Source organism: Lactuca serriola, chromosome 7 (genome assembly GCF_051521515.1).
Source record: "Lactuca serriola cultivar US96UC23 chromosome 7, Lser_US96UC23_V15, whole genome shotgun sequence".
NCBI lineage: Eukaryota > Viridiplantae > Streptophyta > Magnoliopsida > Asterales > Asteraceae > Lactuca > Lactuca serriola.
Genome location: NC_136414.1, coordinates 51,620,834 through 51,647,577, shown reverse-complemented (window position 1 = coordinate 51,647,577; position 26,744 = coordinate 51,620,834). Strand labels below are relative to the sequence as shown.

General features: G+C 33.2%; 5 protein-coding genes and 1 pseudogene across 10 annotated transcripts; 2 read left to right on the top strand and 4 right to left on the bottom strand.

Moving 5' to 3' along the window:
* Positions 1–7,463: 7,463 nt before the first annotated feature.
* Positions 7,464–10,657, top strand: LOC145062350 (F-box/LRR protein). Its single transcript, XM_079009966.1, has 6 exons — positions 7,464–9,149; positions 9,222–9,649; positions 9,730–9,891; positions 9,975–10,050; positions 10,131–10,286; positions 10,355–10,657. Exons 1-6 carry the CDS (start codon positions 7,698–7,700, stop codon positions 10,481–10,483), a joined length of 2,403 nt encoding a protein of 800 aa, XP_078866092.1. The 5' UTR covers positions 7,464–7,697; the 3' UTR covers positions 10,484–10,657.
* Positions 10,658–14,427: 3,770 nt separating this feature from the next.
* LOC145061161 (pentatricopeptide repeat-containing protein At1g11290, chloroplastic pseudogene) lies at positions 14,428–16,254 on the top strand (annotated as a pseudogene).
* Positions 16,187–18,054, bottom strand: LOC145061162 (Acyl-CoA N-acyltransferases (NAT) superfamily protein). Its single transcript, XM_079008561.1, has 8 exons — positions 17,776–18,054; positions 17,496–17,644; positions 17,164–17,418; positions 17,044–17,080; positions 16,910–16,975; positions 16,729–16,833; positions 16,493–16,649; positions 16,187–16,414 (listed from the first exon to the last, which is right to left on the bottom strand). Exons 2-8 carry the CDS (start codon positions 17,591–17,593, stop codon positions 16,272–16,274), a joined length of 861 nt encoding a protein of 286 aa, XP_078864687.1. The 5' UTR covers positions 17,594–17,644; positions 17,776–18,054; the 3' UTR covers positions 16,187–16,271.
* Positions 18,055–18,196: 142 nt separating this feature from the next.
* Positions 18,197–18,982, bottom strand: LOC145061163 (Putative membrane lipoprotein). The gene has a single exon (XM_079008562.1). It carries the CDS (start codon positions 18,940–18,942, stop codon positions 18,334–18,336), a length of 609 nt encoding a protein of 202 aa, XP_078864688.1. The 5' UTR covers positions 18,943–18,982; the 3' UTR covers positions 18,197–18,333.
* Positions 18,983–20,747: 1,765 nt separating this feature from the next.
* ORG4 (OBP3-responsive protein 4 (ORG4)) lies at positions 20,748–22,349 on the bottom strand. 3 transcript variants are annotated; one of them, XM_079009324.1, is made up of 6 exons: positions 22,224–22,349; positions 21,883–22,014; positions 21,631–21,783; positions 21,379–21,554; positions 21,177–21,282; positions 20,748–21,084 (listed from the first exon to the last, which is right to left on the bottom strand). In XM_079009324.1, exons 2-6 carry the CDS (start codon positions 22,012–22,014, stop codon positions 21,022–21,024), a joined length of 630 nt encoding a protein of 209 aa, XP_078865450.1. In that variant the 5' UTR covers positions 22,224–22,349; the 3' UTR covers positions 20,748–21,021. The 3 variants fall into 3 exon arrangements, with proteins under 3 accessions (XP_078865450.1, XP_078865451.1, XP_078865449.1); XM_079009325.1 differs by having other exon boundaries at positions 20,748–21,092; positions 21,883–22,023; positions 22,224–22,347; XM_079009323.1 differs by having other exon boundaries at positions 21,883–22,023; positions 22,224–22,347.
* Positions 22,243–25,388, bottom strand: LOC145061764 (protein FIP1-like). 4 transcript variants are annotated; one of them, XM_079009322.1, is made up of 13 exons: positions 25,103–25,388; positions 24,661–24,752; positions 24,477–24,581; positions 24,348–24,397; positions 24,133–24,272; positions 23,984–24,039; positions 23,816–23,912; positions 23,645–23,729; positions 23,479–23,541; positions 23,338–23,397; positions 23,124–23,216; positions 22,966–23,028; positions 22,243–22,379 (listed from the first exon to the last, which is right to left on the bottom strand). In XM_079009322.1, exons 1-13 carry the CDS (start codon positions 25,156–25,158, stop codon positions 22,350–22,352), a joined length of 990 nt encoding a protein of 329 aa, XP_078865448.1. In that variant the 5' UTR covers positions 25,159–25,388; the 3' UTR covers positions 22,243–22,349. The 4 variants fall into 4 exon arrangements, with proteins under 4 accessions (XP_078865448.1, XP_078865446.1, XP_078865447.1 ...); XM_079009320.1 differs by lacking the exon at positions 22,243–22,379 and adding an exon at positions 22,644–22,861 and having other exon boundaries at positions 24,477–24,585; positions 25,103–25,387; XM_079009321.1 differs by lacking the exon at positions 22,243–22,379 and adding an exon at positions 22,644–22,861 and having other exon boundaries at positions 24,477–24,585; positions 24,691–24,752; positions 25,103–25,387.
* Between the last annotated feature and the right edge of the window lie 1,356 nt (positions 25,389–26,744).

Sequence of the window (26,744 nt, the reverse complement as noted above, 5' to 3'; positions counted from 1 at the left end):
TACTGGTCATGTGGTAGCCACAAATTGTCACTCGGGTGTTTGGCGTGGGGAAAAGTATTTTTGTAAAAACACTTTTTACAAAAGTTATTAATTAAAATGTGTTTGGATTAGTTTTTGAAGGGAAAAAGTCAAAAATTAAAGTGTTTGATTTAATTTTTACATGTAAAATGACAAAAAAGGACATGTTTAGGGTAGATGAGGGGTATATTGGTAATTTAATATTTTTAGCTGGTGAAAAGTTGGGAAAAGTCAGGTAATCGTGACTTTTCAAAAATACTCAAATTACTCTATGGAAAAAGTCATTTACAAAAGTCATTTTCCCTTTGTCAAACATCTTTTGGGACTTTTTCTAAAAGATAAAGTCAAAAGTCATTTATAAAGCTAAGGTCTCGTTTGATAGTTGTTGATTGAGAAAGTGTTGACTGAGAAAGGTCTGTCTGGGTAAGAAATTCTGATTGGGTAAGAAATCCTGTTGTTTGATTGTACATCTGACTGAATGTGCTGAGTGATGAAAAATGACCATTTTACCCTGTTGTTATATATATTGATGGATTAAATTGTTGAATAATTATAAAAACATACATATTGTCATACAAAATCTAAATTACACACAAATAAAAAATGTCATACAAAATGTAAATTAAACATAAATAATTTAATATCCAAATAAAAACATAATTAAATTTAAAATAACATAATTTAATGTAAAGTAGGTGAAAGTAGTCGATTTGCAATCTGATCACGCAAAACACGCATATATTCAACGGCTTCTGGACCCCATTTTATGTCTTGTATGTTTTCTCTATCAATTCCCCCACCTTGGACGTCAGGAGTAACCATAGTGTCCTCCTCAAAATTTCTAAACAAGTCATCTTCTATATTGTATTTCCTTATAAAATTATGGACCGCGACACAAGCAATGACTATGTCTCTTTGCACTGTAAAAGGATAAGGAGCCATTTGTTTTAAGATTGGGAATCTCGCCTTCAATACACCATAAGCACACTCAATAACATTTCTAAGTTGTGCATGAGCATGATTGAACCTTTCTTCTCTAGTTAAAGGTCTACCTCTTCGAAAATCGGCTAACCAATACCTAGTATTGCGGTATGGAGCCATAAACCCACGAGTGTTTGTATATGCGGCATCACAAAGGTAATATTTATCTGCAAAAGAATGTGACACATTATATAATGACACGTATTATATAAAGAAGATAGATAATAAAAATTATATAAAGATTACAAACCTGGTGGAGGAAATGGAAATCCAGAAGTCGAATTGAATGCAACTTCTTTCAAAACTCTTGAATCATGTGCTATACCCTCCCATCCAGCCCAAACAAAGGTGAATATCATATCAAAATCACAAATTCCTATTACATTTTGAAAACATTCTCCTTTTCCTCTTCCTCTATAACGAGTTTGTTGATCAACAGGTACAACCGCATGTACAAGAGTTCCATCTAATGCACCAATTGCTCCGGAAAAAATATTTTTTAATCGTCTATGTCGTTCCGAGTTATGTCTTGTTGGGTTAGGAGTTGTTGGTACTATAATTTCTTTTGCAAAACACATCATTGCTGTTAGGACCTCGTGAAAACATTGATGAATCGTTTGTGTGGAATGATGAAATCTTCCCTTAACCGCGCGAAAACGTTCATTATGTCCTATAACATGTAAGAAGATAGTCATCTTCTCTTCAATGCTTATTGTCCTACTAGATTGCAACCAATTTTTTTGGGTAAAATGATTGCATAATAATGCAAATGCCTCTTGTGTAAGACGCATCATATCGAAACATTGTGTAGGGTCTCCGTACATCAAATCTTGTGTATATGCATACCCGCTTTGAATCGTTATCTCTAATTCTATGAATTCTGATTAGTCTGCGCCGATTTGACCTCAACCAATAAAACACAAGTAAAAGAAAAGCTACAACTTCACCATCAGAAACCATACTTGATCTGTTACAAACAATTAGGTAACATGTTAAAGTAAAAAAAAAATAAAAAAAATAATGCACCAAAAAAATGAGTAAACAACATCAAAAGTAACAAAAGTCATATAACAAAATACTAGTAAACCAAAAAGTCATCAAACATAGGATCCAAAAAACTAGTAAACATCATCCAAAAAAGTCATCAAACATAGGATCCAGAAAACTAGTAAACATCATAAAAAAAAAACTAGTATCCAAACTTTTCTACCCGCACCTATCAAAGGTAACCATACTTCCTACCCGCACCCATCACCCACGACTCACAACTACTAAGCGAAAGTCGTAACCAAACTTTTCGAACATCAGCACTTTCACCAAATAGCAAAAGAGCGGTCTTGTGTCTTTCATCTTCTTCTCCCCATTCCATTTTGTTCAATTTCTCCATACACGCATCAACATCCTTATCCATTTCACTTTTTCCAATTCTTTCATTTTTTTCCACTAACGACCTTGCAAGCTTGACGATCTCCTCTTCAACTTCTAATGCCCTTGCATCTCTTTTTTTTCCACCAACTCTTTTGTTTCCATCAACTTCCTTATTTTTTGAACGCCCCGAAGATTCTTCACTTGCACCTACGTGTTGTGTTGAGGTTTCCATTGGAACATCATCATCAAAATCATGGGGACTAAACTCTTCTACAGGACGAGGGAGTGTAGAAGATGGCCCCCAACTTTGAAATCCGGTTGATGTCGACCCTTCAAATAGTTGGGTGCACAGATCAGGGAACAATAGGGGTTTAGTTTTCAATGACAACACGAACTTGTTCAACTGTTTACAATTTTTATAAATATTAGTATATGTTATAAAAATAATCATAATAGTATTGATTAAAAAAATAAATTTAATCAAATAGTATATGTTATAAAAATAATCATAATAGTATTGATTAAAAAAATATTACCTTCCCCTCTTCTTTCCATTGTTCATCGGTCAAATTAAATTTATTTTTTATAGGATCATATATATTGCCAGTTTTGTTTTTGAGTTTCACCCAAGCAACATACTTTGATTTGTAGTAGTCAAAGTGGTTTCTCATTTGCTTCTGATCAACCTCTTTACCGTGTTCGTTTATCAATTTTTCGCGTATTGTCTTCCATGAACCTGCCTTAAGCCCAGAACCCTCACGACCATTAGTGGTTAGTTCATGGATACATGCATCAAGAAAAGTTTTGTCCTCACTCTCGTTCCAAACCAACATCCTAAAACATTAATATTTAAAGTAATTTATCATAGTTTTTATCAAGTTAAAGAACAATTTTAAACATAAAACAATTTTCAACTAAGGAAGTTAACATCATCCTAAATTATGATTTGATAACTTATACACAAAACATCAATATTCAAGCTAACAATTTCACAAAAGATAACAACCTAACAATTAAGGTCAACAATATCAAATCTATAAAATTAGAAAAAAAAAAAAAAAAAAAACAGCCCAATTTTTGATTTACAAACCTACTTGTATTTTCCAATTCACATTCAATTTCAATTCACAAGCTATAAAATCAAAATTCAGAAAAAAAAACTTCCAATTCACTTTCAATTTCAATTCATAAGCTATAAAATATGAACTGGAGAAACAAACTTCTAATGTGAATTGGAGAAAAAAACTTCAAATTCAGAAAAAAAAAAAAACAAAAACAAAAAACAAAACAAAAAACAACTAACAATTCACATTCAATTTTAGAATTCATAACATTAGAAAAAAAAAACTTCAATTTTCAGTTCTTATACACAAAGAACTACAAAACAAAACATAATCAAACTTCCAATTCACATATAATTTCGAAATTCATTATATTGGAACAAACAATTTCAGATTTTAAACAAACAATTTCATAATATGAACATACAGCTTATCATATGAACATACAAAAAAAAAAACAGCCCAATTTTTGATTTACAAACAATTTCAGATTTCTTGTACACAAAGAACTACAAAAAAGAACAAAAAAAGTTTATCATATGAACATACAGCTTAAGAATTCATAATATTCTAACAAATACTAATTTGATTTCATAAAGAACTACAAATTTCATACCATCAAAGCATAAATGATATCTGATTTTGAAAATTATTAACAGAAAAATCATGTAACCTGTGTGATGGATCGAGAAGGCGTCACTGATGGCGGTGGCGGAGGTCCGGCAATCCAGCGGCGGAGGTCCGATCCGACTGTTTGGCGTTTGTTGTGGAGTTGTTCCTGGCGGTTGGTGTGCTTTTAGGTAACTGGAAGGGAAGCGAAGGGGGACGAGACCTATTAACGACGCAGGGCAAGATAAGGGCAATATTGTCTAATTTCCAGTCAGCAACTATTTGAGGCCTGAGCCAGAAAGCGATTTGGGTCAGCAATCTTACCGAGAAAGCTAAAATCAAACACCAAAAGGTCTGACCGAGTCAGCCCATTTTGCTGAATCGACCCAGTCAGACATTTATCAAACAAGGCCTAAGCCAAACACCCTCTCAAAGTCACTTTCAAATTTTTAACGGTGTTTTATTTTCGGACAAATTATATAAAAGTTGACAAAAATATATGTATTTACTCGGTGAAGTTTTATTTTCGACAAATATATCTATTTATTGTTTTACGTATTTTATGTTCATTAAAACTAGAGTTTTGCAACTTGTTTTTTGATTTTATATTTCTTCGTATTTCCGAACAATTAAAACACTTATGGTTGACATAAATTTTCGATTTTACCATTTTTTTGGTTCGTTAAAGTCCTTACGTTTGTTAATATATATATATATATATATATATATATATATATATATATATATATATATATCGTATGAATATGTTTGTGTTATTTAGACCGGTTTAGAATAGATTGATCCAATTCTGTCCATCTTTGATCCGAGTTGATTCGATTTTGTGACATCCCCAATTTTCACGACCAAAAAAGACCGATTTTGTTTATGCTTTGTAAAAATCAGAGTACTTCAATTCATAAAAATGTTGCGGAATTTGTTCCCAAAAAAACACGATAAATACGTTATCAAAACATTTTCAAAGAAACGTATTTTATTCATTTTAAAATGTTTGTGATGTCATCATCAATACAGAAATATAAGCATAAACGGAACTTACATTTATTTACACTAGTGATCTACATCTCTTTAATCTCTCAGTGTAATATGACTTCGTATCAACACCTGCGATATAAATAAACTGAGTGGGTCAGGTTGGGAAACCTGGTGAGTACATAGAGTTTTCAACCCACAATAATATAATTATTATGTTTAAACAATCAAACAATCAACCCAATTACCCATCCCCATTATCTTCTTACTCTTAAGTATTTAACCTAAGAGTCATCTATCCTGCATTCGTTTATTCCTAAGTCCCTTACTTCCTAGGTTATAGGACTGACACTAAATCCATAGCTGTCAATGCTCGTTCGTAAGGCACTAATTCCATAGTTGCTATAGTTTATTCATCGGGTACTAAATCCATAGCTACCAGTGTTTATATAATGGGTACTAAGTCCATAGCTACCAATTCCTAAGAGGTACTGAATCCATAGCTACCGTTGTTTGTCCAATAGGCACTAAGTCCATAGCTGTCGAGGTTATTTATTAGGCACCAAGTCTGTAGTTGCCTATGTTTACTCACATCATCTTTTATCTCTCATCATTCATATACCCATGTCATACCCAACATATTCGTATATATATAATATGTATACAGTTTAAATCATTTAAAACATGTATAAAACGTTCATCCAGCATAGACAGCAAGTATTCAGATAATATGCACACATAGCACGTAGTTTATATAAAATAATTCATATCTATGTGTAAGATGAAAGTAACTATGCACTCACTTGAAAGGTGGTGACTCAGCACTCGGACAACGCTTTGATACTCTCAAAACGATTTCCTTCGATAAAACCTATTATCAATACCACTAGGGTTTAGTCTAACGATAACCGCGACAAATTAATAGCTTAGCTATTATTTTTATTATATAAGTGTTAAATAACACTCAATATAACTCATAATAATAGCCCAAATAATTATTTTAAGGACCTAATAACATTCATATAATTATTTGGAAGCTATATTAAAAATTGCGTAAGCTTAGCTCACTTACAACGAATTTTATCGAAAACCGGAACTTTATTTGGAGCAGCATTTCGAAACCGAAAGACCCTTTTTTTCGGGACTCCGGGAGCCTCGGGGCTTCCTTTAGGTGCTAGGTATTTTTCCTAGGGCTTAGGGGTGGTTTGGGGAGCTAGAGAGAGAAAGTATTTTAGAGAGAGAAGGAGAATGGTGAGGAAAATGAAGGCTGCCTCGCCCCCTTTTATACCTAGCGAGGCCTCGGAGTACGTTGTGCGTAGTCCTTAGCTACGCTGGGCGTAGTGCTCGGATAAGCATGCCACCTTGGACCAGCTGTCTTGCACTCCGTCGGACGGATAAGAACCGAAGTACACGGGGCGTACTCCGGACGCTAGGCGTCTCTTCGCTATGCTGGGCGTAACCCTCGCACCAGGTGTTACCATCCGAAGCGATTTCATCCGACGGTTGGGAGTTCGGCCACGTCATCATTTCATGCATCAGCTTCACAAGTTCACTTTCCAACTTTAAAATTCGTAACTTTCGCGTACGAGCTCCGTTTTTGACGTTCTTTATATCCACGCGAAAGACGGGAATGTACTCTACAACTTTCGTTTAGACTCCGTCGGCTAGTTTAGACTTTATTTTAAAAGTTATATTATTAACAGGCCGGGACAAGATTGGTCCGTTAAATTCTCATAAATTCTTCATCCGACGTTCGTTTTTGCCCATCTTTTTCTCGTTACGCTACTCTTATCGAGATCTTCGATTCTCGTTTAGGTCGTGTCGGCTAAAAATCACTCGATCTAATATTCGAATTTCGGGCTGTATACTGCTAATCCGAAACTTCGAAAAATCATAACTTCCTCATATGAAGTCAGATTTGGGCGTTCTTTTTATCGATGTTCTTAGTTTAACGTATTCTACAACTTTCGTTTATATTGCTAAGGCTAAAACTCGCTCTATAGTAAATTCACTATTTACGCTTCCCGGTGCCGTGCCGGTTCCGTCGCGAAACTTCGACGGGTCATAACTTCTTCGTTAAAACTCGGATTTCAGCGTTCTTTATATGTACGGAAACCTTGTGACATATTCAACAACTTGGTTGAGATTATTTATTCTAAATAATCTTTTGTCGAAAAGTCGTTTTCGACACTTATTGCCTCTAACAATTTAAATTAACAAGGGATAACATGTGCAACTTTTAACTAAATGACAGAAAAAATCTAAATTAATTTTTGCAAATATAAGTCAAACATGTTTTCTTACGATTATTATGTAATTTACCCTTAAAACTAAATGGAAACAATTTGTATTGAAAATAAGGGCCAAAGCCCTAACCTCTAACCTGAATTGGGTTTCAAAAGCCCAAACTCAGAATCAACGACCTTGGATTTGGCGGGAATGCAATCTTGCCCTACAAGCTCTTTACGACTCATCTCCCTCGATTTAAACACCTAAAACCCTCACTGTCTTCCTTTCACCTTCATCTCAACATCACCAGACGCTTTTCTCCAATCAAGTAAGTCTAGGATCTCTCTATCTTTAGTTCCACACCCTAATTTTTATCATCCATACATTTTAGCACACTATCAACCAATCGATCTTGATTTTACTAGAAAAAAATTCATAGACATGACGGTTTTAAGGTCAAGGAAAGTTGTTTCTGTAGCTCAGAACGAACATTCGCATAAACCCGTTAAAAATGGGGCTCAAATCGAACCATCAACACCTGCAAAAGAAGTTGAGTCGACGAATAAGTCGTCATATGAAACAACCCCGAGCCCGCATATGTTGGTTCAAAGTTCCGACAAGCTAGGGTCAGGGTCTGTTTCGAACCAAGAGTTGAGAAGGAGTGCAAGACTCTCCTCGAAGTCAAGTTCGTGTAACTTTGTCGAGATTATCGTTTCTAGAAGGAAGAGAAAGACTTTAAATCAGGGAAATGGTGAATCTGGTGGCTATGAGAGTGATGTAAGTAATGTTAGGGCTCCAAGTGAAGCAAATGGTATGTTGGTGTCTGATTTGGGTACTGAAGAATGTGATAAAGATAAAGAAGAGATCCCGAGTGCAAAGAAGGTGAAGAATGGAAGGCTTCTGAGTCAAGATTTTAATGTCTTGGGTTCTGAATCAGTTCAAGAAAGTGATGTAGGAAATAAAAGCTTAAACTTAAGATCAAGTAAGAAGCTTTTAAACCCAGGGAAAGAACTGTCTTCTTGTCAGGATGAAAAGGAAACAGAAGAGGTAAAAAGTGAGACAGTCGTTAATGGAGCAAGTCAAGCGAGTCTTACTATTGAAGATAAACAGAAAGGGGTGTTGGTGGATTGTGGTGAATTGGGTTTAGAGAAAAAGATAAAGATTTCTGATGCTGAAGAAATGAAGATTGATGATATAAGTGATACCATGAAAATGAGGAGCAACATACACAAGATTGAAGAAAAAGGGAAGGGGAAAGTAGGTGAAGCTGATTCATCATCAAATATCAGTAATAGTAAGGATGATTCACATGTAAGCCTCCAACAGGAAAATGTTGAAAGAGCTGAAACTAGCACTAGAAATAAGGAAAGGTTTAAAAACATAGCAAGAGAAAATGCTTCAAGATTTGCATATTTCTCAATTCAAGAAGAAAAACAAGAAGATGAAGATGAACAACTTGAACCACAAACAGAAGAAAATGGGGTGGTGGAAGATTGGCCTGGTCCTTTCTCAACTGCCATGAAAATAATCAAAGATCGAGCAGCAAACACAGGTCAACAAAACAGTTTGACTTCAGAGATCCTTCCTTCTATTCCATTGACATGGGTTCCAAAAACAAAACCTGTGAAGAAGAGAGTAGCCCCATCACTTCAAGAATTATGCATGCCAATCATTGCTGAAAATGTAGATGCAATAACTTCCCTTGAAAGTGTCCCTGATGTAATTAGACACAAACTTACACAAAAACTTTGTGACACTCGCAAAATGAACCCTCATTTTCTTGACCTATTAGCAAGTGGGTCCCCTTCTGAGATACGTGTACATGAATGTTCATGGTTAAGTGAAGAACAGTTGACCAAAACCATTAACAAGACTGATATCAGTAAACTCAATGTAAGTTCATTCCTTCCTTTTTAAAACCATATTTCCATCATTCATTCTTACTAAAAGTTTGTTTAAATTTAGGTACTACAACTGGATCAATGTGGGAGATGTTTACCAGACTATGTTTTATTCACAACCTTGGCTCACTTGAAGATGTCTGAATTGACTAATTTATCCCTGAGAGGTGCATGTAGGCTTTCAGATGCTGGACTTAATGTTCTTCTTACTTCAGCGCCTTCTTTGAGATCTATAAATCTTGGATGCTGTTCTTTGCTCACTTCTGAAGGAATCATAAACTTAGCTGATAAATTAGGATCGATTCTTAAAGAGTTGTACATTGATGAATGTTTTGGTCTTGATCCTATTGAAATTCTTCCCGCTTTATTAAAGTTACAACATTTGGAAGTTTTGTCAATCTCCCGCTTTGAAACTGTGAATGATTCTTTCATCAAACAGTTGGTGGGCGTTCGTGGCCACAACATAAAAGAGCTTATTTTGGCAGATTGCACGTGAGTTTTTTTTCTTCTTTTTTTTTTACCAATTTTAACTCGTATTGATTTTTTCAATTTCTATTTTTGAATTTGGTCAGGAAATTGACAGATAAGTCGTTGAAAGCAATTGCAGAAAGTTGTCCAGGGCTATGTTCAATTGATTTGACAAATCTGTGTAGATTGACTGATACTGCAATTGGACATCTTGCAAATGGTTGTAGAGGAATTCAAACTATGAAATTTGGTCGCAATGTTTTCAGGTTTTTAATTTTTTTTATCCATGTTTCTTATATTTTATATTCATAAATGAATTTTGTATAAGTTTTTGATATTTTGTAATCAGCGATGAGGCTGTAGCTGCATATATTGAAGCATGTGGACAATCTTTGAAGGAACTATCACTCAATCATGTTGATAAGGTATCATTTTGGTCTCAATGAAATAAAAAAAATCGTGTTTTTTTAATGCTTGTTGTCACTAATGTTATAAAAAATTTCAGGTTGCTAATCACACTGCTTTATCACTTGCAAAACATGCAAGAAATCTCCAAAGTTTGGATTTATCATGGTGTAGGAATATGACAAATGAAGCTGTTGGATTGATTGTAGATAGCTGTTTATCATTAAGAACACTCAAATTATTTGGGTGCACTCAAGTATGTATTTTTTTTATTTTTATTGTGTAAATATATGAAATAAAGCTGATGTGAGGTTTATTTTGCAGATTACGAATGTGTTTTTGGATGGACACTCGAATGAGGAGGTGAAAGTGATTGGTTTAAAAGAGAGTGAAATAATAAAAAACGTTGAGATGGCTGATCTTCTACCATTGAGATATTCATCAGCAACTTGAAACATTTGATGCCAACAAAGTTGTCGACCAACATGGTTTTTGTTATACATTTGTGAATGTGATATCATGTTGTTGTCTTTTGGTATGAATGACTTGTTGTTTCATTTGTAACTTGAAAAGGTGATCATCATATTATGTGATAATATATTGGGTGAGATGGTTGATGTTTTGGTTTGTGACTTGTGTTTATGATTGTTTATGTATTTGATGTGAATGTGGTTATAGTAAATGATCATTTTAGTAAAAGTTAATGATTGCATAAAGAAAAAAGAGAGATTTAACTAATTTACTTCATTTTTAAAAAGACATACTTAGATATACTAAATAATAATTTACATAAAAAATGCATTATCTTTACATATAAAAAAACTTACTTAGATATACTAAATAATAATTCATTACATAATCAAATGAGTTATTGGAGTTGTCATAAAAAAATTATTAGAATTTCGGAAATTGTATAGGATATTTTGATTTTTCGTCATTGATAAGATTTTGTTGAAATATCATTGTTTTTTATTGAAATATCGTTATTTTTTTGCTGAAATATCGTAAAATCTTGTTGAAATGTCATATATTATTAAATTTTCGTTATTAAAAAAATTATTTTCGGTATATAAAATCAGTTTATTTTATTTTTTTAATATTTGCAGCATGCAGATGCTAAAAAACAAACACACTTTTTATTACAGTTTGCAGCCGTTTGGTCCACCTCTTCTGCTACAGAGAGTTGCAGAGGTGGTCCGTAGACTTCATAAATTTTTGTTTCAAAAAAACAAACAACACCTTAATATCACTATTACAAATAAAGGGTTTCTATAATTTTGTCTTAAAGATTATTAGGTCAATTCCAATGGACCTCTAAAACACCAATTTAGAGGCTAATTTTACTCCAATTAACCTTCAAAAGTCACACCATTTTTGTGTTGCATCATTTTTAACACCAAATATAGAAGTCAAATGTAAAAACATCTAAAAACCATCATTTTAGAGGTTAGTTGGAATGAAATCACTAAAATAGAGCTAACGAATCACAATTTTGGTGTTTATGGTTTGACAAGCTCTTAGATAATTTTATAGGATCATTTATATAAATTTCCTAAACATAGAGACTACTAAATAAAATATAACTTTGTACAAGTCCATTTGCTATAATTTTCTCAACAAAATTGCAAGAATGGTCCATGTGTTATGTGACAATTCGTAAGTTTGGTCCAAAAAGGTTTGGACTCGCGCCAGTGGTCCAAAAGTTTGATTTTATTGCGAGTTTGGTCTAAAATTTTCAAAATTTTTTATAAAGAAATATTTGCCATTATTATTTTACCTTTTTTCAGTTTTTTTTATTACAAAAATCAAAAAAGAAAAAGATAGAAAAGGAAACACTCAACCTCTCTCTCTCTCACTCACTCTCTCTTTCTCTTTCTCTTTCTCTCTCTTTCTCTCTCTCTCTCTCTCTCTATATATATATATATATATATATATATATATATGTGTGTGTGTGTGTGTGTGATAAACACCCAATAACATATTCATAGATTCAAGAACACTCATCGTACGCCACCACCACCGTTTGACCACCGTCCACTGCTACCACCGTCGTTTGTCACCACCATCTCCACCTAAACTTTTCCTGCCACTTCATCTCCACCAAAAAATCATCTCAAAAACATATCTTATGAACACACATACATACACACACATAAAATAAGATCATATGTACATGCATACACACATGAAATCAGATGAACACACATACACAAGATCTGATGAACATACATACGAAATCAGATGAACACACATACACACACATAAAATCCAATGAACATACACACACACGAATCAGATGAATACACACACACACACACGAAATCTGATGAACACACACGTATGCAATTAGATGAACACACACACACACACACAAAATCTGATGAACACACACCCTAACCAAACCAGAACCTATCGATGAACATATTTGAATAGATATGACAACGAAAAGAAGCTCGAACAGAATAGAAGCAAATCTACTTCGCATTTTTTTCATGTCTTTGCCGTCATCCCCGTGTCTCAGTTCATCACTCTCAATCATCATCGAAATCTCAAAGCGACATATGTGGCGACGATGTTAGGGTTTCAGAAAATGAGAAGGGTGGCCGTTAGCCACATCCTCTCCTTGTTTTGTTACCGGTTTATGTTTCGGATAGGTAGTTCATCAAGCTAACCTTCTCTAGCTTCGTTTCAAATTGATGGTGGGTTTTCACTTCAGGTAGGGTTTTGTGTGTGGTTTTTATTTCAAATATACCCTTCTTCATCTTCGTTTCAGATTTAGAACCAAGAAAGTACCCACCTTCGAATTTTGGATTTGAGTTTTATTTCAAATCCATAATCAAGAACCAAGGTCACCCATTGTATGTTTATGTGTGTGTTGTGTTCTACACTTACTAAACAATGTTCATCAGAGGGAAAAAGAAAGTTAGACACACACACAAAGTTCGATCTTGAAAGATTTCCCATCTACTCCAATCTTAAAAGTCGATTTCATCTGGGTTTGCAGGTTGAAGATCGTTCTTGAGTTCTTGAAGTTCGTTATTGAGTTCATGAAATCGAGTTTGAGTCTTGATTTGTTAAGAACATACAAAGGGGTTTAAAAATTGTTTATTCATCAGATTTTTTTGTCCATCTTCATGTTTGATCAAGAAGACCCAGAAAACCCAACAAATTTAGATCATCTTCATCATGTTTATGCTCGGGATATGCATCCTCATCTTTTCATCTTAGAAACATGAGTTCAAGAACAAATAAGAAAGAGAGAGAGATGTATTTTATTTTTGTTTTATTTTTAATTATTATAGTAAAAGAAAATTAAAAAATAAAATAATAAAGGGCAAACCCATCATTATAAAAAAGTTTAAAACACTTTGGACCAAACTTGCAACAAAATCAAACTTTTGAACCATTCGTGCGAATCCAAACCTTTTTGGACCAAATTTGCAACCTGTGACATAACACATGAACCATCCTTGCAATTTTGTCAAATTTCTCAAACATACAAACCATTAAATAATTTTGCAAAAAATATAGACCATTAAATAGTTATACTAGAATCATTTATATAGTTTGGTTAAATTGCAAACAAAAAAATCATGGATGACTTTTTTCGTTATTAAAGTTAAAATTTAAGGGCTTTTCTACAAAATTTCTTTTTTATATATATACTAAATTTATTTGAAAAAATATGTGTTTATTAATGCCTTACATTTAGGTAAGACATTAATAAAGTAGGTGAACAATAGTGATGATGATGGGTCGGTGATGAAGAATGCAAAAGGTGGGTTGGAGATGGTGCTGGTGGGGGCTACTGATGACATTCGATTGTCAAAAGAATTTTTGGTAAGTGATAGTTTTATGGTAAAAGGTTTACATTCGAGACCTAAAAATTCAACAATAAAGTTGTATTTGACCTAAAAATGCAATTTTTGCAACAAATCAACAAGATTCTCTTAAGTTATATAAGATATAAATGATATATTTATAATTATAGAAATGATATTTATTAAAAAGTATCACAAAAATTCTAAAAATAACATAGATTATCATTATTGTGTTTTTTGATAAAAGGAAGTTATCTTTATTTTGAGTTTTTTAAAAAATAAATATATTTTTTAAATAAATTTAATATATATAAAAAAGAAAATCAAAACATGCATTAACCGTTATAAAATATAATTTGCAAGTGTTTATTGGTTTTAATGGTTAAATTATAAAAAAAAATGTTTTTTTTTGGTAAATAGAGCTAAAAACTACTATTTGACAATATTGTAGGACTTCCTAAATTTGTAGTAAATTAGTTACTTTTTTTATAATTTAGAAAAAAATTAATATTTCTTCTTAGATCGATATATTTCTCTATGAATCCCTAAAATTGTAAATTACATAACAATCTAATTTTGCATAATCTGCTAGCCGGTAGCTCTTTAATTCTAGGTGTCAAAAGCTTAAAGCTGGTCTTCTTGTGCGTGCAAAAGGGTATTTTTAAACTACAAGGTGATAGATTCATGCTCTCTCAGTCTTTACGTTCACTATTGGAAAATTTTCAACCCCTTTTCTCCACCCACTTTCGTTTCAACGAACTTCTTGATTCTTGTTCGTCCCTTTCACAATTGAAACAAGTTCACGCTCTCATCCTCACTAATGGATCCCACAAAAGTCTCCCCGTATCCACCAAACTCATCAACAAGGCGGTTTCTTTATCGCCAACAATGGACTATGCCCGCCAGATGTTCGACGCAATGCCCCATCGAGACGTCTTCCTCTGGAACACTTTGATTCGGAGTTACTCCCATCTGGGGCCTTGTAAAGAAGCTATTTTTACTTACAGAAACATGCATCGGAGTGGATTATCACCCGATACCTACACTTTCACTTCCGTGGTGAGATCTTGTGCCATGGTATCTGCTTTACAGGAAGGTAAACAAGTTCATTGTAACGTGATTAAAAACGGGTTCGATGTAGATGTGTACATTCAGAGCTCCTTGGTGACAATGTACGCCCAAAATGGGGAACCTTTAGATTCAGAACAAGCTTTTGACGACATAGTTGTAAGAAATGTGGTGACTTGGACTTCAATGGTTGCAGCTAACGTACAAAATGGATATTTAATCAAGGGATTGAAGACTTTCATTGAAATGGTCACTTCTGGAACTAAACCAAACGCTATAACTCTTGTGAGTGTTCTTCCTGCTTGTGCAAGTTTACAGTTTTTGAACATGGGAATGTTGGTTCATGGATTGGGAGTCAAACTCGGGGTTGACTCATATATTTCTCTTACTAATTCTCTGATTGCATTATATGGTAAATGTGGTAATGTTAAGATAGCTAGAGCTTTATTTGATCAAATGGAAGCTCGAACACTGGTTTCATGGAATGCAATGATTGCTTCTTATGAACATAATAATTCCAATGAAGCAGCCATACAACTCTTCAATACAATGCAAGAAAAGAACATAAATTTTGACAATATCACAATGGTGAGTGTTATTTCAGCATGTGCGGGTCTTGGATCACTGGATACGGGTAAACGGGTACATGAGTTAGTGAAAAGAAATGGTTTGGATTCCAATGTTGCAATTACAAATGCTCTCATAGACATGTACTCAAAATGTGGGAGTTTGGATTTAGCTTCAAATGTGTTTCACAGTTTACCTCATAGAAGTGTAGTCTCATGGACTTCAATTATTTCGGCTTATGCATCTCATGGATATGGGAAAGAAGCAATGTTTTTGTTCTCAAAGATGAAAGAAGAAGGAATTAGACCTAATAGTGTTACATTCATGGCTATCTTAACAGCTTGCAGACATTCAGGACTTATAGAAGAAGGAAAAAAGCATTTCAAAAGCATGTCAGAGGACTATTTTATCATTCCTGGAATTGATCACTGTGTTTCCATGGTTGATCTTCTTGGGAAAAATGGGGAACTTGTAGAAGCTTATGAATTCATTCAGAATATGCCAATTCAGCCAGATGTAGATGTTTGGGTAGCTTTACTTAGTGCGTGTAGAATCCATGGGAATCTAGAACTCGCTAATAGAATTTACCAAATTACCCCTCGAAATGTTGGTTGTGATGTCATTATGATTGATATGTACGCTGGAGCTGATATTTGGGGACATGTTACAAGATTGAGAACATGTTTGGATGAGAAGAAGATGAAAAGAATATGTGGGCATACTTTATTAGCTGGTTTTTGATACAATAATGGAGAATATATTTTTATATATATACATACATTTTTTTATGCCATGTAACAAAGTAAGTATGTTTTATCTCCTGATAATTGAGGGGTGGCTAAATCAACAATCTTGAATCCTATTTTTTTATAAAGTTCTTGTGCAGCTATGTTCTTCCTGTGTACATGCACATACACTTGTTCTACACCTGTAAAGAAAAAAGAAAAAAAAAAGATCTTGGTCAACAAGTCAAACCTCTTTACAAAGTTTATGACTGAAATCTGACCATCTGACATGGCAGTGTTAATGGCGAAATGTAACATGTTTCTTGCAATGCCTTGTCTGCGTGCTGACTTGGCGACACATAAGTTGGCTATATAACCGTATTGTTTTTTTGGTTCTTTTGTTTCTGTGTTGAAGAAGATAGTTGCTTTCACTTTTTCCTAAGTTTCAAGATTGTTGTTAGATTATCTACAGTTGGCATTCGTGTTTATGAATCAAAATGGTATTTTACCAAATTACCCCTGGAAAGGTCTCTCCATGTAAGAAGGGTCGGATGCTGACATCAAGGGTTCCAACTACACTTTTCAGTACAGTATGTCTCTCATTCCCATTTTCTTTCTTTACCTAATATTATTGTAAGGAATAATAAGTTAAATAAAATAATAAAATAGGAAGCAAAATTATATGAAAGATTATATACCGTGACAATGCATGCACTTTTTTGTCCATGTTTTGTTTCACACTGTCGTTTTAGCGCATTAAACTCCTATATAAATGTGAATGAAATATTGTTAATACTTATAATTGAGGGCAAAAATGTAATTAAGATGTTACCTGCTCTGTAAATTTCCTTCTGTAGCTATCAGCAAATCTGTGTTATTGAAAAGATTTTAGTGTCGGTTGAATTCATGTCTTTTTTTTAATAATTTTTTTTATATGTTTTCTTATTGTTACCTATCATCTTTCCTATCTTCCAAGTGGGTTTCTGCCCTAAGCCATGCTGCTGCCCAATATTCTTCATCGAGAACTGCCCGACGTGCAACAAACTGCCCGAATTCATGTTTCTTGTCTTGAACAAATAGTTGATCATGGTGTTGCAAGCGATCAAATTGAAGATTTGTAGTTTCTGATTTACAAATATAGTTTTCTTGAATCTTTAATGATAAATCTTGTTTTTTTATGCCATGTGAAGATCCTGAGTTCATTGACCTGTTTAAAGAATGTTATGAGTTTGATATCTCGATAGAAAGAAAGAAAGAAAGAAAGAAAGGAAAAAAGAAACTGACATTTTGATGATTGATGGGTTGGAATGGAATTGATGATGCCAGGGTCCATAGCCGGTTGGAATTGTGAAATGGGGTTTGTGGATTCCGATTGTTGTCATTCCTTCAAGCCCCAGGTGAAGAAGAACATAAAAGTCTTCAACTTTATTGTTCTTGAGAAAAGATGAGACAAACCCACAAGCATAAAACCATTAAAGAATTATGGTTTGTTGGTTAAGAAGATTAAAATACAAGAAAAACATACAAAAAAGATACTAATTTGTTGCTTAACACAATCTCCTACCTGCAAGGTGGGCCCTCCTGGAGTTTAAAAAAGAAAACTTGCTGTTGACCAATTCATTTGTATATAAAAAGGGTTTTTTTTTTTTTTTTTGCTAGAGAGAAAATGAAGTGTATATTCTGCAACACAAGAATAAAAACAGACCCTGTAGCAGATTCTTGAAAGAGTGTTTATTTTGGATAATTACGAAATTGCCATCTGGGTTTGATGGTTATGGATGTTGAAAAACGAGAAACATTGTTATTTTGTGGTGTTGGGGGTATTTTTGACTTTTTGGTAGGCAATTGGCATTGATTGGATGTCATGTGGAAGGCTTTTTAGCCACCACTTTTCATCCTTTCTTAGGATATTATTTTTAGGGAAATTCACAAAAAATTCCCCAACTTTTAATTGAATTACAAAAATGACCATTTTTTGCAATGAGTTTTATCAACTTACAAAATAAATACTTAAATATTAAAACATGACAAATAAATAAATAATGTTATCAAAATGATTCGTTACATAACCAGTAACAACAACCATTTGATTCGATTTCACACAATCACAAACAAAACATTTTTACGCTTCAAAATCCACTTTCATCTTCTCCAACTCTTTCCCTTTCATCCCTACACCACCAATGACCACCGGTTTCTCCAACTCTTTCCCTTTCATCCCTACACCACCAATGACCACCGGTTCCTCCGCCACCCTTCTACTCCTGCTCCTCCTCATCGCCGCCTCCATTCCTTCATACTTTCTCACCCAACACCAATGCACACCACAGCTCAAACAGAAAACACCCACCTGCAACACAAACATCGCCACCAACACCCCACACTCCACCCTCACCAACGCCATTGCTTCTCTCGGGTCTCTTGGTGATTTCAGCATCGAAAGACTGGATTTTTCCTTTGTGAAAAGAGCTAAAATTGCAAGCATTTGAGCAGCCATGGAAGCTATGAGGAGGGTGACATGAGTCATGAAGCAAAAGTGAGAGAAGAAGCCTATGAAAGATGAGAGGAGAGAGATTGAAGAAACCATGACAAGTGCCCAACCCATTGAAGTTGGTGATGATTTGAGGATGAGTGTTGGTGCTAATGAAGCTGCGGAGAGGATGAACAGAGTGAAGTTCAGGCATGCCAGAACAAGATATGGAAAAGATGAAGATGAAGAAGAAGAAGCCATTTTCAAACAAGATCTTGTGTTTTTGTGGTTTCAAGATTTTGAATTTTATACATGAAGAGATTTAGCCGTTGTGGATAAAAGGGTCCCTTTCTCGTGTTGAACGTTCAGATTTCATGATTATATTTCTTCCTTTATGTCTGTAATACACACAGTATTTGGCGAAATGCTAAATTCAAATTTTGAAATCCTGAAAAGAGTGAATAATTGTTCATGTTGTAATCTTGGGATAACTACAAAAAAATACTACTAAAACGATATGATTTGTTTAACAAAATGACAATCTTTTAAACAAAACAATCATAGATTTTGGCATAATGTCAATTGCGAATTACAAAATATTTTACCATTTGGCTTTGAATAATCTGTCCTCATACAAGTAAATTACTACTTTACCGTTTTGTTATAAAATGATGCTAAATAACAAATGAATATTCATTTCAAAACTATTATAATAAAACCATAATTGTATCTACAATTACAAAGTTTTTCAATGAGAATTTTCTTGTAGCCTCAACAACCCAAAAATCTTTAACATATGTCCAGTATAATAAAGTTTTTCCATTAAGCTTATTTGTTGGTGTATTTAATAAACTAAAAGGAATAAACTATATTAAATATGAAGAGAAAAATCATATCTGCACAATCAAGGTTGTCAAGATAGAGATCTTATATAAGATTGTTTTTTGATTTTCAATATCATGATCGTAAAATTGAATCGGCATCATAAAATTTTACAAAAAGCAGTTTAAAAAAAATATATTTTCATCCACCGACTAACAACAAATAGTTAAAAACCTGAAAAATACATCATATTTGATTCACTTAGTTAATCAAAGACACAATATTAATTTTTTTAAAAAAAATAACAACAATCTTATTATCTTACGATTCTACCTCCAATCTCACCAAAAAACGATTTAAGTATGATCGAGATCAAAATACATATCCAGTATCATAGGACTATATAATTCTACAAATATGATCGTAATTTTAACAATCTTAAACTCCACAAACTTATTGAAAAAATTTACGGATAAAAAACCTTCCGCAATAGGAGATTGGCTTTTTGACGCAAAAAGATTTTAAAAAGCTCCTACTATGGCTGTGTTTGGCATGGAGCATTTGGAAGCGTCCAGTTTTTGACAAAACGCTTTAGTTTAAACAAAAAGTTTTGTTTGACAGTACGAACATTTAGCTTTTAGTTTAAACGAAACGTTCAAAATTTAAAAGCTACTTCATGTAACGTTTAACAAAATGCTACTGATCTTTTTAAATCAATTTCCAGAATTGCCCTTCAAAATGTGTTTACATATTCAAAAGTTTCTCGCTACTTTTGTTACTCATAAAAAAATAAAAGCTACAACTTTCAACTACCAGTTACTCTCACCAAACACACCCTATGGATGCTCTAGTAGTTGTTCATTTGATATTAATGGATGCTCTAGTAGTTGTTCATTTGATATTAATGTAATTATGAAAGAGTCTCAATGTATAAAGTGGCCAACCTTTCACTTAACTCACTAAGATATATTGTTTGTATTAAGTAAGAAAAAAACAACCTTTTATATATATGTATGTATAAAGTTTTGCATCTATTAAGTTCATTAAATTAAGAAGAAACATCACCTAAATGGTTATAAACTTTTAGATTTCAGATGTTGCTTTTTCTCCATTAAATTATGTATGGATATGTCGGAACATAAAGTTGTTTTATATACAGAATAAACCATGTAAATGTGAGTAAAGGATCAATTTAACCTTGCATTCAATAAACCAAATTTCACAATATACTAACATGAGAGGAGTTAGAAGAAAGAAAAAGGACTACTACATAAATGAATACCATCTTACTACATTAAGCCGAGTTTTTTGCTTAACCTGTTAAGTAAGTCATTCACTCCAGATTAAGTCAAAAAAAAAAAAAGGTATAGCTGTTCGGATTAAATGCTCAACTCATTAAACCCGTTAAGTCAAAAAGAAACAATCCCTTAGTGACCTAAAATTCACAGATCTCACAGTTTACCTGAATTTGACTTTTAACCCTTTTCTTTTCAAGTATCAAAACCTATACAAACACTACTATTCTTCCATATCAGATTTTATAGTTCCAGTGACATGTTTCTCCATTTCCAAATCTTGCATCTGCAAATCTTGAATGTCAACTTCAATCATGGAACTGATGAACTCTCCTAAAGTATCAAACATTTCAAAAAGATATATTTTATACTTTATACCTCATCACCTGAAGATCTGTGAGTTAAAATGGTCTCAATTCTGTCAAGTGAAGCTTCTAATCTACCAGAGTTCATGTTAATCAATGGTTCACCAGTCCCCACACCCCTGTCAAAATCCCACAAATTAACTTCACATCCATAATTCAAATCTCAAGAAAAAAAAAAGATCAAGTAGAAGGAATGTATTTAAATGGATACTTGCCCTGTGAATTCTGGAAGCACATAATCTGCCCTCCATCCAAATTTCAAATCAACACCAGGGAACAACCCTAGAGATGTCTTGTTCCTGATACGAGATATACCATCTCCACCTAAACAAGTGGTAAGCTTCCATTTCCAACCAGTTGCATGCAACTGAAAGCTGTGTCCGATTCCTACCTGTGATTTATTGATTGATTGAAGTTTTTTCAGAAGAAATTGTATGATGAGACTTAAGAGAGATGTGTGATTAAACCTGGAGATTTAGGAATTTGGTTAGAGGAATCTTCTTGGAAACAAGGCGTATGTCATGATGTAAAGGCTCGTATATGAACTTCCATCTTCGCTCGTTTGACAATGGCTTCACAACCAGCTTTGCTTGGCATTCGTTCATCGGGGCGTTGTAGAACTGGAACAGAATCACAGTTTTCGAATAAAAACTTGATATGATGTGAAATTTAAGGAAAATGGAAATTAACAAGTGTACGATGAAATACAAATACGATACCTCCAAATTAAGACCTAATCGAAATCCTTGTAGTTCTTCCCTGAACTTCAAAAACAACTCTGAAGGCATCAAATCTATGCTGTATAACTCATCCCATGATTTGGGTTCTTCCCCGTTTGAACCCGCATCCATCTTCAAAATCTAATTTACAATCAATCACCAAAAGTAAAAGCAACTATTCCTATTTCCCCAGTAAACTATTTGTATTGATAAAACATAAGCTCAAAGGGTAGAGTTTCATAACAAGTTCCCCAAATTAAATCAAATCAAATCAAAACCCAACGACGACTGTGGAATCCCAGGAGATTCAAAGTTGAAAGGATATATATATGTATAAGTACCTGCTGATGACGAACAACTGTGGAGAATAGATGATGAAAACAACGAAGTTCGTAGTGAGGAACTGAGGATACGAAGCTTATCAAAAGATTTTGTTTGTCAATTGCGGAAATGGGCTTCTTTAAACTTTAAAAGCCATAAGCCCCAAAGGCCCAAACCTACATATATCCATTTGGATCCAAGCCCATTGATTAGCATTTTCAATTTTTTATAGAATGTTACTTAACCATTTGGTTCTTTTTTTCAAACATTGTATGTATAATGTATTTGTCAAAGTTAATATGAAAAAAAAAAAAAAAAAAAAAACGTCCACGCTTTCCAAAAATGTTGTTCTTTTGTAGATTGAGAGAGTTTACAATTTGATCGCCATGTAGATGCCAAGGTGGACAAAATATGTGTGACGTAAGCAATTGGAATGTTAGTGATCAGTGTACAAAGGACATATATTTCATTATAAGTTTATAACCCTAAAAGATGTGTTACAATTTTTGTTTTTTTTTTTTTTTGTTAAACTACATACTAAATCAAAATTATACATGTATAATGTATTCTAGGAGGGCGGGCTCCTTCCTTTTGGTGCTGATGTCCTTTTTTGTAATTCCATGTTTGACATCCTCTCAACCTCCAATGCTCGTTCAAGCTATATATTTTTTTATATAATATAATATATATATAAACAAAATCATTTTCAATTTTCACACATAAAATATATATATTAAAAATAATAAAACAAAAATAAACTACCTTAGCTGCTCTGCTACTCCATTCTCCTAGTATGCCTCGTAGCCTTTCATTCTCCTCCACATACTATACATATACATACACATACATAATACATAATACATCATTAGCATTAATATCTTTACAAAAATTAATTATATATTTAAAATCAAGAAACTCACCTGATTGTTGGTTATATGTACACGTTGGATCTCAGAGTCTCTCTCAGCAATCAAAGATCGTGCAAGTTTTAACTCAGATTGCATTTGATTCATCTACAAAAAAAACATTCTTTATCTTTTTCATATATAAATTTCATATTCCATAACACAAAAGTAAAAAAAAAAAAAAACAAAAAAAAAAAAAAAAACAAAAAAACAAAATATCAAGATTCACCTCAGATGAAAGTGTTCGTAGTTCCTGATCACGAGCTGCTAATAAATAAGCAAGATCAACCTGCAAATTACATTCAATGGGAATTTAATACAACAACAAAAATAAATAAATAAATGACAGATGGCAATTGGCAAATATTACCTGAGGTGTCACACCATCACTAGATCTTTCATATTTAAGTAAACATTCTTGTAACCTCAGAATCTACAAGTTATAAAAAAAAAAAAAATTAAAATATATATATAAATGAATATAGCAACTTTTTAAATGCAAAAAACATTTTATATTTTTTTATTTATAGTTATACCTCTTCACTCAAAAAATTAAGGTTCTCTTGCTGATATTGTAGCAAAGCCATTTGCTGATCAGAGAGTCTACCACCATCATAATAGCTGTTATAAATAATAATATTAGTAATTAATTAATTATATAATTCATTTATGTAAAAAGATAAATATGGAAAATATTTAACTCATACCTCAACCCTTCTAAGGAGCTTGATTGCTGTAGAGGAGAATACAAAGATTTTAAAACATCTGGTTGGGTATCCAATGAATTATACTGGTGAACATTTCCTGTAATTAATTTAACATTTAAGTAATAATACCAAAAAAAAAAGTGTCATTTTTCATATTAATAAACTAACCGATATAGATACTCATGAAAGAGGCAGCAAAGATAGCTTCAGCCACCATGATAATCCTGAAATTTATTATAACAAACTTAAGTAAGAAAATCCCAATTCCCAAATTTTAAAATTAGGGTTTCATTTTTAAGATTTTAGTAATGAATTACCTGAGTAACATGGAAATTGGAAGGATACTTATATGGGGTTCCCAAACCATCACCAGTAGCATTGCACAAGTACCATATGACATAGTGGCAAATGGTAATCGAATAATATGCTTCAATTTTTGACTAAATATATAGTAACCCTACACAATGAAAATCAAAATCAATCTTATGATTATGTATCAAAAGAATGTATGTGGTTGTGAGCTAGTTGTTACCTGTAATCTGATTTTCTTGACTTGATAAACCATGTATTGTTGGAATATGCCTGCAAAGAAGATAGCTATCATCATACTTGATGTCAATCAAACTATCAAAGATCAGCTTAAATAGAATTCAGTAAGAACCTGTGACAACTAAGAGAATAATGGTGGATGTGCAGAGCCACTGTGATAACAGCTTTTGCTTGGATCTGAAGATCCATGGAGCTGCTACAGCTAAAGCGGCATAACCTGACTATATGAATCAAAGAAATTAGACCTTTTACCATTGATGGTGATGTGCTTTTATTGAAGAAAGAAGATACTATACTTGCCAAAAGTAAGCAGTAAAAAATGCTACCCATGATGCCTGTGCGTTTGCGTTGTCCAGATAAAGGAGCCTCGTTGGATATATCAAGAAATCTATGGCGAATGAAGAACAAGTTAATGTCGTTGTCAACCAATTAAGTTCAAACAAGCTCGTTAGGGTTGAAATTTGGGGAAAAATAAGTTTCGTATTTGATCAAATTAGCTCTAATTTTATAGATCTTGGACTCCAGTTGACTAAACAATACTGTGTTTTGGAAGAAACAATTCTATGGGTTGAAACTGGAACTGGTGAAGTTGAATTTTGATTGTAAGCTCTGGTTTTATACTCCCATAAACAGAAAAAAATGAAATTGCAGAGTAATTCATGTGATTTCAAATTGAACACAGATTATTAGTCGAATAAGCAATCAAACTAAAAAAAAAAAGGAGAATACACAACTTACAGATTGCTGTCTTGGGGAGATGCTGAATTGGAGGCAGCATGTCGATCCGACGACATGATCGTGTAGGGTTTTCAGATTTATAGTGTTGAGAGTTAACACACCTTTCTTTCAGATTACGGGAACACCTTTGTACAATCGACTGTGATGAAGAATAAATTGATGGCGATAGTGAAACAAAATGGCTATTTCCTTTGATGTCAACAATCAAAGCATGAGGACTGGATAACCTAGTCTAAAAAGAGGTTGGTAGGGGCTTATTGTCGTAAATATCAACGACTATAGCAAATGTTTTGTTTCATTTTAGGCTGTTAGGTCTGAATGTGGTTACACTACATGGAGCTTGGCACCCACCATGTTGCTCCTACCAAAGGACGAGATTTAGAACCGGAAAATCAGACCGAAATCGGAACCGGAATATATAAAATCGGTTCCGGTTTCAGATTTAAAAATTGGTTTTATCCGGGTTTCAGGTAATACCGGTTTGGATCCATCGAGTTCGGATAAACCGGGTCTAAAAACCGAAACCGGTGTTAGGAACTGGAACCACTTTTAGGGACGGAACTAGTTTTTGTGAAACGTTTAAAAGATGCATATCTCATTTTTTTCAACTTTGATTGACATGCAGTTTTTTCCAACATGTAGTTTAGAGTTTGTACATGATTTTAGACTATAAATTTGTCATTTTTAGTTTTATATTCATTGACTTACAGTCCCCCAAAGTCGGGATATCAAAGTTGGAAGTTTTTAGTTTTTCAATTTTTTTGTATTCGGTGAAAGTTTTAAAACATACATATCTAATTCGTTCGAAGTCGGATTGATATGTGCTTTTTCCAACTTGTAGTTTACAGTTTGTACATGAGTTTTAGACTATGTTTTTGTCATTTTTGGTTTAATATTCAATGATTTACAGTCCTTTGAAGTCGGGATATCAAAACTAAAAATTTTTAAACTTTTTAGCTATTTGTTTTTGTACTTTGTATTCTGTGAAAATGTTAACACATGTCTCGTTCGTTTAAAGTCAGACTGACATGCTGGTTTTTCCAAAGTGTATTTTAGAGTTTGTACATGATTTTAGACTATAATTTTGTTAATTTTGGTTTCATATTCAATGAGTTACAGTCCCCTAAAGTTGGGATATCAATATGAAAAATTTAAAAGTTCAACCCACTAAGTAGTAAGTAATTACCAAAAAAATCTGATTTTTCCGGGTCTACACCCACTTTATCCGGTTCTAGACCCACTTTACCCGGAACCGATTTATATATATCGGTCTGGTTTCTGGTTCTACAAAATCTCGTTAACCGGTTCGGATTTGGACCCACTTTCATCCCTACTCCTACCAACCTTATATAATCATTTTCATATCAAAATACTACTAAAATTATATAAAAATGATTTTTATATGATAACCATTTGATCAAAGCCCAACTTAAATCCTAGCCATGGAGATTAAGGAAATTTATGTTTATGTAACCAAGTTCTAAAGTTTTAGCTATCACACAACATATATAGAGTTAAATGCTAATGTCTTGTAATGCATATAACACGATTATACAGTTAAAATATTTATAAATATATGTTATTTAAAATAATTATGTATTTGTTATTAACTTCAAAATAATAATATTTGTATTAAAAATAT